At 37.7% G+C, this 13,581-nt stretch overlaps 1 protein-coding gene across 1 annotated transcript; it reads left to right on the top strand.

Annotated features, from left to right (window-relative positions):
* The first annotated feature begins 404 nt into the window (after positions 1–404).
* On the top strand, positions 405–12,700 carry LOC102742570 (killer cell lectin-like receptor 2). Its single transcript, XM_031026807.2, has 5 exons — positions 405–1,507; positions 3,313–3,455; positions 5,099–5,205; positions 7,979–8,137; positions 9,953–12,700. The coding sequence occupies exons 1-5, from the start codon at positions 1,192–1,194 to the stop codon at positions 10,032–10,034; spliced, it is 807 nt and encodes a 268-aa protein (XP_030882667.2). The 5' UTR covers positions 405–1,191; the 3' UTR covers positions 10,035–12,700.
* Positions 12,701–13,581: the final 881 nt, after the last annotated feature.

Raw genomic sequence — 13,581 nt, 5'->3', positions numbered from 1 at the left:
TTTCAGGTGTACAACATAGTGATTGGACAAATCTATATATTAGGCCATCTGTGCTTTAGTAGGGAAAGTGCTTTTAAAATCCTAGAGGACTGTTCTTGTGCGTAGGATTTCTACAGTGGGTGTATATCAGTCAGAAATCTGAGACTTTAAAACTGTAATTACTAGGTCATAAATTTAAATCAATTTGTATGATATATTTTTGTAAAATTTTTAGAGAAGGTTATCTCTGTTTCAAATGGTATCCCAGGTTAAGGTTAGCAGTGAGCAAGGCTTTGTCCCTGATGATTATCTTTCTTCCTTATATAAAGGGTTTTCAGTGACCTGGCATCTCATTGCAGTGATTCTTGGGATCTTGTGTTTACTACTATCGGTGACAGTCGCCCTATTGGGGACAAAGAGTGAGTAATTAAAATACAACTTTCAAGTCTGAGTAATAGCAGTGACCACTATTTGCACAGATACTAACTGTTCCCTGGCTATCATGATGGAATGTCCCAGACATGTCACAGTGTCATTTTCATTTTATTCACCTATTCCAGTGACTCTGTAGGTTAATGAACTGTCTCATTCTGTAGAATACATAATAGCATTCATTCAGATACAGGACTTAGTCATATAATGTCTTCTGAGTTTAGATCATTGTAAATATTAGATACACATTCTTTGAGAAACAACTGTTCACAAGAAATTATGACTTTCTCTTGATTTTTTTTCCAAGTCTGTGCTGATAGAGTTTAGTAAAAAGATTGATTCTGTACGTGTACCTTAGATGATCTTGAATTCAACTCTTATCTTTTATTTGAATTTCTTGACATCTTTAGAGAAAATCACTAACGTGCCACTCAAATAAATGTACTTATTTACATCTTCCTCCCTTTTCTATTCGATCACCTTCAGTAACAGTGATGGTATTTCTTCATGTTTCCTAGTGCAGATTTTCATATATAGAAAATGTGTTGCTAAGTGTTGATTGACTGGTTTTTACTCTGGGACCTATTTATAAATGATATGCTAATTGTTAAAAAGAAACTGAACTGAATGGTAAGATGTTACTATTATAATTTTATTCAGATATCTTCTTTTATTTATTCTACACATAAGTTGCTAATAGTGTGAAGTTTGAAGTTTCCATTTCTACGGTCGGTTTATTGAGGTGTTACTTTCTAAATGTCACATTAACCATTTAAAGTAATGAAAGGGGTTGGTTGTCAAAGTGAGACTTTTTCTTTTGTCTTGAATTTTAACATTCAAGGATATGAGTACCCTTGTCTTACATCTATGCTATTAATTTTAGTTTTTCAGTATATTCAAGAAAACCATCAGCTGGGGGAAATGATAGGAAACCTGACTCGAGAGCACCACATTTTGCAAAATGACAGCTACTTAAAGGAGCGACTTTTGACAAATATGACTTTAGAATATAACATTCTCAAAAATGAATCGCTTCAGCAGAAAAAGGAACAGGATTTACTGTTTGTAGATAGGAGATGTCAGAAAGAAAATAAAGGTATGAAGGGCATCTTGAATGGAAGATTGCATGATTTGCCTTTATTTCTTCCCCTTCCAGAAGCTTTGAGGCCTGATAGGCAGGCTGATGGTATATGCTAGTGATCTAGGTCTACTAGACACCTTTTTATTTGTACTCAAGATGCAGTATGAGTGTTTGGGTTTGCCTACGTCAAATGTGAGACTGAGACCCCAGGAGCCGTGTTGGGATTAACAGAGCTCTGTATCTACCCAAACTCAATGGCAGTTCTTGCATTCTGACTGCTTCAGGGAGGTGAAATAGTGTGTCAGCTTCCCTGAAAACGTGGATCCTTTTGGACCTGTGGGCAAATTAGACACTCCACTTTGTGGCTGACATGAAATATGGAGGCTATTAGTAAGAATATACTTAGGTTAAATGGGCACAAGGCCTTTTATTTGGGTGCTCTTGTAAAGGTAATTCTGTTGTATGTGTTTCCATTGTGCCTTGACCTCAGGTATTTGGTCTATATACACTCCCTGCAGACTCTGCAGTACTTCTGCAGAGTTTGCTGAAGTGTTGATGTTTGTATAACTCTGTGTGATAATACCCTTTAAAACATCCAAGAGATAAGGATATTAAATCCCATACAATAAACTCCGTTGTCATGCAAATGGATGGAACGAATTAACCTAGTTAATCAATAAGTGATAAAATATTTGTGTAGGATTTGGAATTTATAAAACAATTTTGCATATTTAATATCATTTAGATATGGTACCAGGAATTTATCCTCTCTGCTATTAAAGAATCAATATGTGCTATGGTGAGCGCTGTGAATTGTGTAGGACTGATGAATCACAGACCTGTTCCCCTGAAACAAATAATACATTATATGTTAATAAAAATAATAAAAAAAAAGAATCAATAGTATTTTAAAAATTTGGTACATTATAAGATATATGAGGAAAAGAAGAAATTCTAAAGAATCATGTTTCTTTTATTTAGAAGGCATTCCAGAATCTTTTTAAAAAATTACTTTTATTATTTAAAAAATAGCTTTAGGTATTACGAATATGCAAAAAATGCACATATTTAATGTATATAATTTGACAAGTTTGGACATATGCATGTATCTGTAAAATCATCCACAATTAGGGTAGTAGACATATCCATTACCTCCAAAAGCTTTCCCATGTCACTTTTTCTTTGGGGGGGCGGTTAAGAACACTTAACACAAGATCTACCCTTTTTACAAGTTTTTAAATGCACAATTCAGTATTGTTAACCATAGGTACTATATTGTACAGCAGATCTTTAGAACTTACTCATTTTGCATAACTGAAGCTATATACCCATTGAACAAAAGCTCCTCATTTTCACCTCCCCCAGCCACTGGCAACCACCTTCCACTTTCTGTTTTTCTGAGTTGACTATTTTTTGTATCTCATATAACTGGAATCGCATAGTATTTGTCCTTCTGTGAATGTCTTATTTCACTTAGCTTAATATCCTCAAGTTAATTGTATGTATGTATGTAATCCATGCTGTTACATATGACAGGATTTCCTTCTTTTTAAGGATGAATAGTATTCTATTGTATGTATATACCACATTTTCTTTATCCATTCATCTAGGGATGGATACTTGGGTTGTTTCCATGTCTTGGTTGTTGTGAATAATGCTGCAATGAATATAAGAGATATCTTTTGGTATTCCAGAATCTTGATGAACCTAATATTATCATTATTGATAGCTATTAAGATTTTATTTAATTATGGAGGGCTGGTAAGTATATTGCTCTGTTTAACAGAATACCAGATAATGTTTCACCTCATATGTTGTAGGCAAACTCTATGAAAACCGCTGGTCCTGTTATGGAATAAAGTGTTATTATTTTATTCCTGAAAGTAAAAACTGGAACGGATGTAAACAGACTTGCCAAAGTTATAATTCATCTCTTTGGAAGATAAATGATGAAGATGAACTGGTATCATGGACTGTTACATTCACTTTTATTTTCCTAACTGTCTCTCATGCTTGGAGTGATGTTGAGGGTATTGAGATGTTGAGGATATTGAGGATATCGAGAGATGTTGAGATACTGAGGACAGGGGGAGGCCAGAAAGAGGGACCTTCAGTTATTCTCTGTATTGTGTCTGTTGAGTGAGCAAAAATTGTGTGGGTAAGAAAGGTAAGGGTTCTGGAAAACCCTGCCTACTGATAGGCATATATGATCTTGCTACTTTCTAAATATTCAATATATATTATTTATCATGATGACCATTATTGTTTCCAAAATGGAAACCCCCTTGAAGATTCAGTTTGGGTTTTTGCATTCATTTCCTTTTCTAAGGTGTGTGCAGAACAGCTCACTGAGAAGCGTGCCTCTCCTTCGATGGAGCCCTTAACCCTTTTGTATTTGCAGCCTGGAAGCAGTGGTTATTTATCCTTGCAAGCTGGCAACTAAGAACCTGGAGGAACCTAATCCACTAGGTGCTATTAGGAATCCAGGAGCCAGATTGCCTGGGATCAGGCAAATCCGCTTCTGCTACCTATTATTTGTGTGACCTGGTTGAATTACTCAACCTCTGGATCTCAGTTTTTCCACCTGCAAAAAGGAGATAATAATGAGGAATATAAAAGTGATAACAGTTTTACAGGTTAGCCTCATGGTGATTTTCATGGCATCTGTAGGTAACATTTTCTTGATCAATATTCTAATATATTGTATAATGATGTATATCTTTCAAAAGGAATTGTAAAAAGAGAAAATAAAGTGACAACAATGTCAAAATTATCTTTTAATTTATTACTAGTAAAAATTATCCACACACACAAAATATTTTTTACAGAGAAGTATTTTCAAAGATCAGCCTAAAACCTCTATTTATCCCTTAGGAAAACAACATAACATTTATATGCAAATCTAATAGATGTTTTAAGTCACAACATAAAAGAATTTATGATATCAAGTCATAAAATGTTTGTTGCAGTAAAATTCACTTAAATTTAAGCCTATATTTTGAAATACATTCAGCCATTTAATCAGACATTACGTAAAATGTCACTTTGCTATATTACATTTTTTGACATAGTAAATATTTCCAAATACTGCCCATTTTCCCTTCACCCCTTCGAACTACTAAACTACAGCAAGCCTTTCTCTTATGAGGCTGAGGGTTTTGATGCACAACTTAGCACATATAGTTGTTATTTTAATAAATTTGTTGTGAAGATTCCTTTTTTCATTTAATAATAAGTAATGATCACTTTCTACACCATTAAATATTTTTCTGGAGCATGGTTTTGAGTAGTTTTATAGTGACATACATTATTTAACAAGTCTAGTGTTAGATATTTAGATTTAAATTTTTTTCGTGTTTAAATAATCCATGAGAGTGGCAGGAATTTTTAACATTAAGTAAATAATCTTTGAGGTAAAACTTACTTTGGAAAATAAAAGCATGAGGATGGAGAGGAGGGAGGGTTTTCCAGGAATAGAGATGAAGCATGGTGTGGTGTGTAGCAGAGTATTTATTGTCCATAGAAACAGCTGGGACCTTCACCTTCCTCCTTTTCATTAATCTAACAGATGGGGCTAGTCACATGATATGTTTTGTTTCCTTACAGGCCTTTATTCAATCCCAAACTTATAGGAATAACTACTGGATTGGATTATCATATGATGATAGAGAACAAAAATGGAAATGGATTGACACTGGTCCACCTTTTGGGATGTAAGTCTCTGGAATGCATTCAAACTCCAACATTGGTGTTGGGGTTGGGAGGACTGTATCTAAAAAGAATCTTCTCTTATTTCACGTGGTTTTCACACAGAGGTCATTGGTAAGAATAAGTAGAATGATGAAGAACATGTTTTAGGAAGTATAATTAAAAAGAAAGAGAAATGTCATACAGATTATTAACAAAATTTTGATGCTAAACACATGCTCAGAAGTATGCATTATGAGGTACCCAAAACAAATGCAAATCATAAAGTGATATGAAGGAATTGGACCATCCTGAATCAGCTATAGTGATCCCTCCCACAATCACAAGTTAAGTATTTGGAGGATCCCCAAAGTTCATTTGAAACTTCTTTATAGATGGTCCCTGACTAACAATGGTTTTACTTACAATTTTTCTACTTTACAATGGTGTGAAAGCAATATGCATTCAGTAGAAACTGTACTTTGAATTTTTAATTTGATCTTTCCCGGGGCTGGTGATGTGCAGTGTGATCTTCTGTTGTGATGCTGGGTGGAGGCAGCTGGAGCTCCCAGTGATCCTCCTGACTGATCACAAGGATCAACAACCCAGTACACTTAACAACCATCCTATACCCATACAGCCGTTCTGGTTTTCACTTTCAGTGTAGTATTCAATAAATCACATGAGATGCTCAACATGTTATTATAAAATGGGCTTTGTGTTAGATGATTTTGCCTAACCATAGGCTAACAAAAGTGTTCTGATCATATTTAAGGTACACTAGGATAAGCTAGTAGGGTGGGTGTATTACATGCATTTTTGACTTTTGGTATTTTCAATTTGTCTTGGGTTTATCAGGACATAACACCATCATACAATCTGTATATTATTAGTTTATATTATTTATAAATATAAATATAAGTGAGTATACACACACGCACACATACACATATGCCTTCACTATGGTTTTTTTGGGGGGGTTGTTTGTTTCTTTGTTTATCACTATACCCAATGTGGGGCTCAAACTCTGTCCTTGAGATCAAGACTCACAAGCTCTTCCACCTGAGCCATCCAGACATCCCCATCGTTTTATTTTGAAGTGCAGTATTTTGTAAACTCTTGGGTTTCCATTTAGTTATAATTTTCTGTTAAACTGTTCAATAATTTTTTAAAAATCTTAACTTTTATACCTTTTATTTCTAGGGATTCTGGCTTAAGTTTTTAAATCTTGCTAGTTACTCACTTTTTCAAGCTGTCTTTTATTTCTTGAAAGATGTCAAACATACTTATTTTATATTTGGTATCTGATAATTCTAATATTTGAAGTTTTGTGGGTCTACTCTATAGTTTCTGCTGGCTTTTGTTCATGGTGTCATTTTCTGTGAAGTGTTTTTTTCCTTTTTGAGCTGCTGTGGAAATTATTTGAGGACTGAGATGAAGGTGGCTGCAAACTTAAAAGAGATGGCTTGCAGGAAATTACCTTGATGCAGTCATAGCCTGTGAGTACACTTCCAGGCAAACACTTCAGAGGCACAGAACAGAAGGGCTCATGGGCCGAATTAAGATGCTCAAATTGTATTTAGTTAATTAAGTCAGTTTGGAACAAATAGCCCAATGCAAGGGGAAAGAAATGGGATAGCTTATCACAATGGGATGGGATAGGATCAGTTATCACATTCAGGATAAGGTGCAAGTGGGTAAAAGGTTACCTGAATCCTGGGTTACATAATCTTCAGATGGCCTGACTCTTCTGCATCCCCCTTTCCTGATAGTGGCGTGGTTTCTAGGATATCACTTGAGTTTTGAGTAAGGGGGCCCAACAAACAGAGGGCTCTGTGGCCAGCATATGCATTTTCTCTAGTGGGGAGGTGTGGGAGCATGTAAGCCCGGGGACAGCTGCAGCTTTCCAGTGATCCTGATGAGCAGCTATGGATTTTATTTGAGTTTGTGAGGCAGAGGGCCAGTAAGAGTGTTACCAGTAGGAGGTGAATTTAAGACCTCATAGATGTAAGTGTCTATGTGCATAATGTATATTTTGAGTGAGACATGTAGTGCTACTTGGTTCCTTCTTCCTTGCCTATGTTCAGCAGGCACATGCTGTACTTACAGTATCTATACCTGACACGTCTCAAAGGTTACTAACTTCCTCATCCGTACTTATTGAGCACATCTCATGCTTTCTGCCCATGCCTCCCAAGCTACTTAGTTTCATTTATCTTCCTTTTTTTTTTTTTTTTTCTGTAGGGGATTTGGATATTCAAATAATATTCAAATACAAATTGCATGAGGGATAATTGGTAATTTTGGATTCTTAGGTGGGATTATTCATTTTTTCTTCTGCTTAAGTCCAAGGTTGAAGACTTTTCAAGGGTAGTTTACATTGAAGATACATCTTCAGGGTCTCAATTCTTTGTAGGTTTTCTTCCATATGGAAACTTGAGTGGAATTCATATTTAATCTACTGTATCAATTAAGGGAAAAAATGACTTCAGTCCTTCACTTACCCTTCTGGGTTCCCACCTTTACTTAACCTCAGCCTGAGCCTGAATTTGCTTCTTGCCAGCTCATAAATTTATTCAAGAAGGTTTTAATTTTTTTTTAAGATTTTACTTATGAGATAGAGCAAGAGCGAATGAGAGAGAGAGAGATAGAAGCAGGCTCTCCACTGAGTAGGGAACCCGATGTGGGGCTCGATCCCTGGACTCTGGGATCATGACCTGAGCTGAAGGCAGATATTTAACTGACTGAGCCACCCAGACATCCCTAAACAGTTGACCATGTGTGTTTTCTATTCTACAGTAACTATACATTCATGAGTTCTTCTGGAAGAGGACAATGTGCATTTTTAACCCCAACAAGAATAACAACTATTGAGTGCTCTAAGACCTACAATTGTATCTGTGAGGAGAGAGTTGATGCTGTTTTCTCTGCCTGCTGCAATATATACAAGAAGAAAAGGTGCAATGGAACCTGATATTTGTTTGTTTGTTTGTTCCTGTGATAATTTGTGAATACTTAACAAACTAATGTTTTTGCTACTAGGAGTTACTTTACTGTGGAAACAGAGATGAGTGGGAAAAGGAAGGAAATGTTCTTTTGGACTATGATTTAAGAGATCAGATGCCATCTGTCTTCTTGAGAAAGAGTGCATGCTTTTGTCTTTGGAGAGGTTTCCCCTTTCTTTAATGGTCCTGAGAAATTCCCTTTCTCTTTCCCTGACCTACCCATAGAACCAATTAGACAACTCTGATAGCCTGGTCTTTTCCTTATTAGTAGGAGAAATGGGATAAATCATTTCAGTAGCCTCTGGGTTTGAGAGGTGGCACAATTAAGAACTAAAATATAGTTATTTTGCCTCCCCTCCCATCTAGATAATCACCTTTCATTAAAATGGTTTTACTTTGCTATAATTTCATACTTCCTCATAGTTGAAAAAATTGTATAAAAACTCTCCTGTAACCTTTGCACGTAGTTACCATTTGTTCATATTTTGTTCTACCTGTGCTTTACAGTTCTCCTCTCTCTCCCCTACTCCCTTGCTGTTCTAATTGATAATAAATTGGGGACCTTATGTCCCTTTGTCTAAATATTTTATAAGAACAAGTACTTTGTCTTGGGGCGCCTGGGTGGCTCAGTTGGTTAAGCGACTGCCTTCGGCTCAGGTCATGATCCTGGAGTCCCTGGATCGAGTCCCGCATCGGGCTCCCTGCTCGGCAGGGAGTCTGCCTCTCCCTCTGACCCTCCCCCCTCTCATGTGCTCTCTCTCATTCTCTCTCTCTCAAATAAATAAATAAAATCTTTAAAAAAAAAAAAAAAGGACAAGTACTTTGTCTTGTATAACCATAGCAAAATTATAAAAATCAGGATATTTAGCATTGATAGAGTACTGTGATTTCATCCATAACCCATATTCAAATTTTGTCAACTGTCCTGCTAATATCAGCATAGGTATTTTTCCTGCACGTGTGGGATCATGTGATACATTTAGTTGTGATGTCACTTTAGTCTCTTTTAGTCTCGGAGAACTCCTCAGGTTTCTTGGTCTTCTTGACCTTGACATTTTGTTTTATTGTTCTTTATAAGATTTAATTTATTTATTTAGAGAGAAAAAGTGTGAGCGGTGGGAGGGGCAGAGGGAGAGGAGAGAGAGAATCTCAAGCAGACTCCATGCTGAGCTCAGAACCCTATCCAGGGCTTCATCTTGGGACTCTGAGCCAAAACCAAGAGTTGGTCACTTAATGGACTGAGCCACCCAGGCGCCCCTTGACCTTGACATTTTAAAAATCAACTTTATCTGGTTATTCTTTCATGCAATAAAGTGCACCCATTTTAAGTCATGAGGTCAGTGGGTTTTTAGCAAATGTATACATTTCTTAAACACCATCAGGTCAAGATACAGAATAATTCTATTGCCTGCAAAAGCTCCTTTCTTCCCCCTCACTACCCACCTGGTCCCAGACAACCAGTGTTACACTTTCTGTCACTATGAATTGGTTTTGCCTCTTCTAGAATTTCATAATCATGCACTTTTTTGTATCTGACTTCTTTTGCTCAGCGTGTTTTTGAAATCCATGTTCTTTCATGTATCAGTAATTCATTCCTGAACTACTTTTCCTGAAAAGTAATAATATTGAGCAACTTCTTGTGTATTTATTGGCCATTTGTGTATCGTCTTTTCAGAAGTGTCTGTTTAGTTTTTTGCCTATTGAAGTGTCCATTCAATCTTTTTTTATTTTTATTTTATTTTTAAAAAAGATTTTATTTATTTGACAGAGAGAGAGTGCAAGAGAGCACAAGCAGGGGGAGCGGCAGAAGCAGGCTCCCTGCTGAGCAGAGAGACCGACACAGGGCTTGATCCCAGGACCCCAGGACCCCAGGACCCCAGGACCCCGGGACCCCGGGATCCTACCTGAGCTGAGGGCAGATGCTTAACCAACTGAGCCACCCAGGCACCCCTGTTCAATCTTTTCTTAAGTTGTAAGTGTTCTCAAATAAATAAATAAAATCTTTTAAAAAAAATATAGAAAGGTTTACTTCTTCCTTTCCTTCATTTTTTTCTCTTGCTTTATTGTACTGCTTAGGACCTCTGGTACAGTGTTGAAGAGAGTGGTGATAGGAGTCATGCTTGTCTTGTTCCCCATGTTACAAAAAAAAAGGTATTTAGTTTTTCACTCTTATATGTTAGGTCTGCTGCAGGTTTTTGGAGATCCTCTTTATCGTGTTGAGGAAATTCCCTTCTATTCCTGTTGATTGAGACTTTTACCATGAATGGAAATTGAATTTTGTTATATAAATTTTTGTATCTCTTGAGATGTTTATATAGATATTCTCTTATATTCATAATATGATAGATGGCATTATGGTTTTTCAATGTTAAACAAAACTTGCACTTCTTGGGTAATTCCCATGTGGTCATATTGTATTTATTATCATTTTTTATATATTGGTAGATTTGCTTGGGTAATATTTTCTTAAAAATTGTGTACTAATATTCATGATGGATATTGGTGTGTTATTTATTTATTTATTTATGTTTAAAAAAGATTTATTTATTTAAGAGAGAGAGCATGTGTGAGCCAGGGGAGAGGTAAAGGGAGAGGATAATGGACAGAAGCAGACTCCCTGCTGAGCCAGCAGCCCAAGGCAGGGCTCCATCTCATGACTCTGAGATCATGTCCTGAGGTGAAATCATGAGTTGGATGCTTAACCAACTGAGCCACCCAGGTGCCCCTAATTTGTTTAAATATCTTTTTCTGTTTATGGTATTGGAGAAATACTGGCCTTATGTATTCATTTGGGATGTTTCTGAATATCCATCTATTTTGTGGGGTAGCATTTGAATTTTCATTCCTTAAGTGTTTGCTCAAATGTACTAGAGAAATAATCTGTGTCTGAAATTTTCTTTGAGAGATTACATTTCATTAGGAATACCATTTCTTTAATAGGGGCTCTTTAGACATTCTGTTTCTTGTCAATTTTGATAATCTTGATCTTTCGAGGAATTTATTGATTTTGCTTAAATCGTCAAATGTATAGTTTTAGTGTTTTTCACAGTTGTATTAATTTCCTAGGGCTGCTGTAACAAAGTACCACAAATTCACCAGCTTAAAGCCATCACGATTTATTCTCTCACTGTTCTGGAAGACAGAGGTCCAAACCAAGGTGTCAGTATGCTTCCTCTGAGACTTGGGTGGAATCTTTGCTTCTTCCTGGCTTTTCATGGTGGCCATTGATTCATGGCATTACTTGGCTTGCAGTTGCATGGCTCACTTTCTGCCTCTGTTATCACATGGCATTCTCCATGTGTGTCCCTGTCTTTACGTACAGTTTCCTCTTCATATAAGGACGCCAGCCATATTGGATTAGAGCCCACTCTAATGACCTCATCTCAACTTGACTGCATCTACAGAGACCTTATTTCCAAACAGGGTCATATTCATAGGTGCAGGGGTTAGAACTTAAGCATATCTTTTCAGAGGATTCAATTCAACCCATAACAATAATATTCCCTTATTATCTGTTTACTATGTGTAGGATCAATGATCCTGTCAATTTTTTTCTGATATTGTTTATGTTTTTGATATTGTTGTATTTGTGTTCTTCTGTTTTGATGAGTCTAGCTAGAAATTATCAACTTTATTGATCTTGCCAATGAACCAGATTTTTGTCTCATTGATTTGTTTATGTTTGTCCATTTTTTATCTTATTTCATCTTTTATCTTTATTATTTTCTCCCTTCTACTTGTTTTGAGTATGACTGCTTTTATTTTCCTGCCTTCTTCAGTGAAAGTGTTTTTATTTATTTACTTATTTGAGAGAGAGAAAGAGAGAGAGCATGAGCAGGGGGAGGGGCAGAGGGAGAGGGAGAAGCAGACTCCCCGCTGAGAGCAGAGCTTGACACAGGGCTCCATCCCAGGACCCTGTAATTATGACCCGAGCCAAAGTTAGACCATTTACTGAGTGAGCCACCCAGGTGCCCCTTAAGTGAAAGCTTTTAATCCTGTTGTCACACATAGATCTTTACTCATATGAAACCTAAAAAGCTTGTAAAGTTTTAATAAAAGGTTTGAGCATCTCGTGTCATTGGGCAGTGTGCTAGACCTGGTTTATGTGCTTAGTTTAAAATTTTATCTAAATTTAGGAGACCTAAATTTTGTCTGGTCCCAGGAATTCAGCTAGATAGGGATCAAACCATTCTGAACACCTACGAACTCAACAGATCGAAGAAAAGAATAGCAACAACTCTCTGAACAGAAAAGTGACCATTTTCTGGAAGGTAGGATGTGTGGAGAAGTGAATCCGAGGTGATATTCGGGAAGATAGATGGCAGGAGGGGGGGACCTCCGTCAGCCGCTACTGGCAAGTGATAGAGCAGCGGAGCACAAAATCGGAACTTTCAGAAGTCAGCTCCGCTGAGGGACATCACTACAGTGGCTAAGCAGGGGTTGGAACCCTCGCTGGGACAGTGTGGTCTCAGGACCCTCGGGGTCACAGAAAGACCAGGGTGCCTGAGTGCGGCAGAGCTCCCAGGTATCGGAGCGGGGAAACTGGCTGCAGAGATGGAGCTGAGGCATGGGCTCTCAGCTCGGGGTTGCCATAAACCGTGATCCACGGCATAGTCAGGCCACTGCTCCTCCAGTAGGGACCCAACAAGCGGCAGATCCGGGGAGACTCACCTTCCTCCCCCGGGAGGAGCCGCGCAGGAGTGCACCGCAGGGATCTGCTGGGTTTGGAGACTCCACACCCAGTCGGGTGCCAGAGACAGAAACGCTTGGTCACAGGCCGGGTGAGCATGGAGTGTGGCCAGAGACCGGGGAGATGGGAGTGATTGACTGCTTTTCTCTGGGGGCACACTGAGGAGCGGGGCCCCGAGTTCTCAGCTCCTCCGGGGCAGAGATTGGGAGGCTGCCATTTTCACTCTCAGCCTCCAAAGCTGTACGGAAAGCTTGCAGGGAACAAAAGCTCCAGAGAGCAAACCTGAGCAGATTTCTTAGCCCGGACCTGGCAAGGGTGGGGCAATTCTGCCTCCAGCAAAGACATTTGGGAACCACGGCTACGGGCCCCTCCCCCAGAGGATCAGCGAGAACAGCCAGCCAAGACCAAGTTTACCGATCAATGAGAATGGCAGAACTCCAGCACTAGGGGAATACTGCACATAGAATTCGTGGCTTTTTTCCCATGATTCCTTGGTCTTTCAAAGTTAATTTTTTTTAACTTTTTTTTTGAATTTTTCTTTTTCCCTTTTTCAACCAACATCTTATCAATCCCTTTTTTAAAAAATCTTTTTTATTTTCATTTTTAGAGTCATATTCTATCCCTTCATAGTAGTTACCCTTATTTTTGGCATATATATATATAAGTTGTTCTCTCTTTAAAATTTTGGGATACAGTTTCTTCTAACA

This window comes from Leptonychotes weddellii, chromosome 5 (genome assembly GCF_054177405.1).
Source record: "Leptonychotes weddellii isolate Sample4059 chromosome 5, ASM5417740v2, whole genome shotgun sequence".
NCBI classification, from domain to species: domain Eukaryota; kingdom Metazoa; phylum Chordata; class Mammalia; order Carnivora; family Phocidae; genus Leptonychotes; species Leptonychotes weddellii.
The sequence above is the reverse complement of the archived record's forward strand: the minus strand, read 5'-3'. Positions and strand labels throughout refer to the sequence as shown.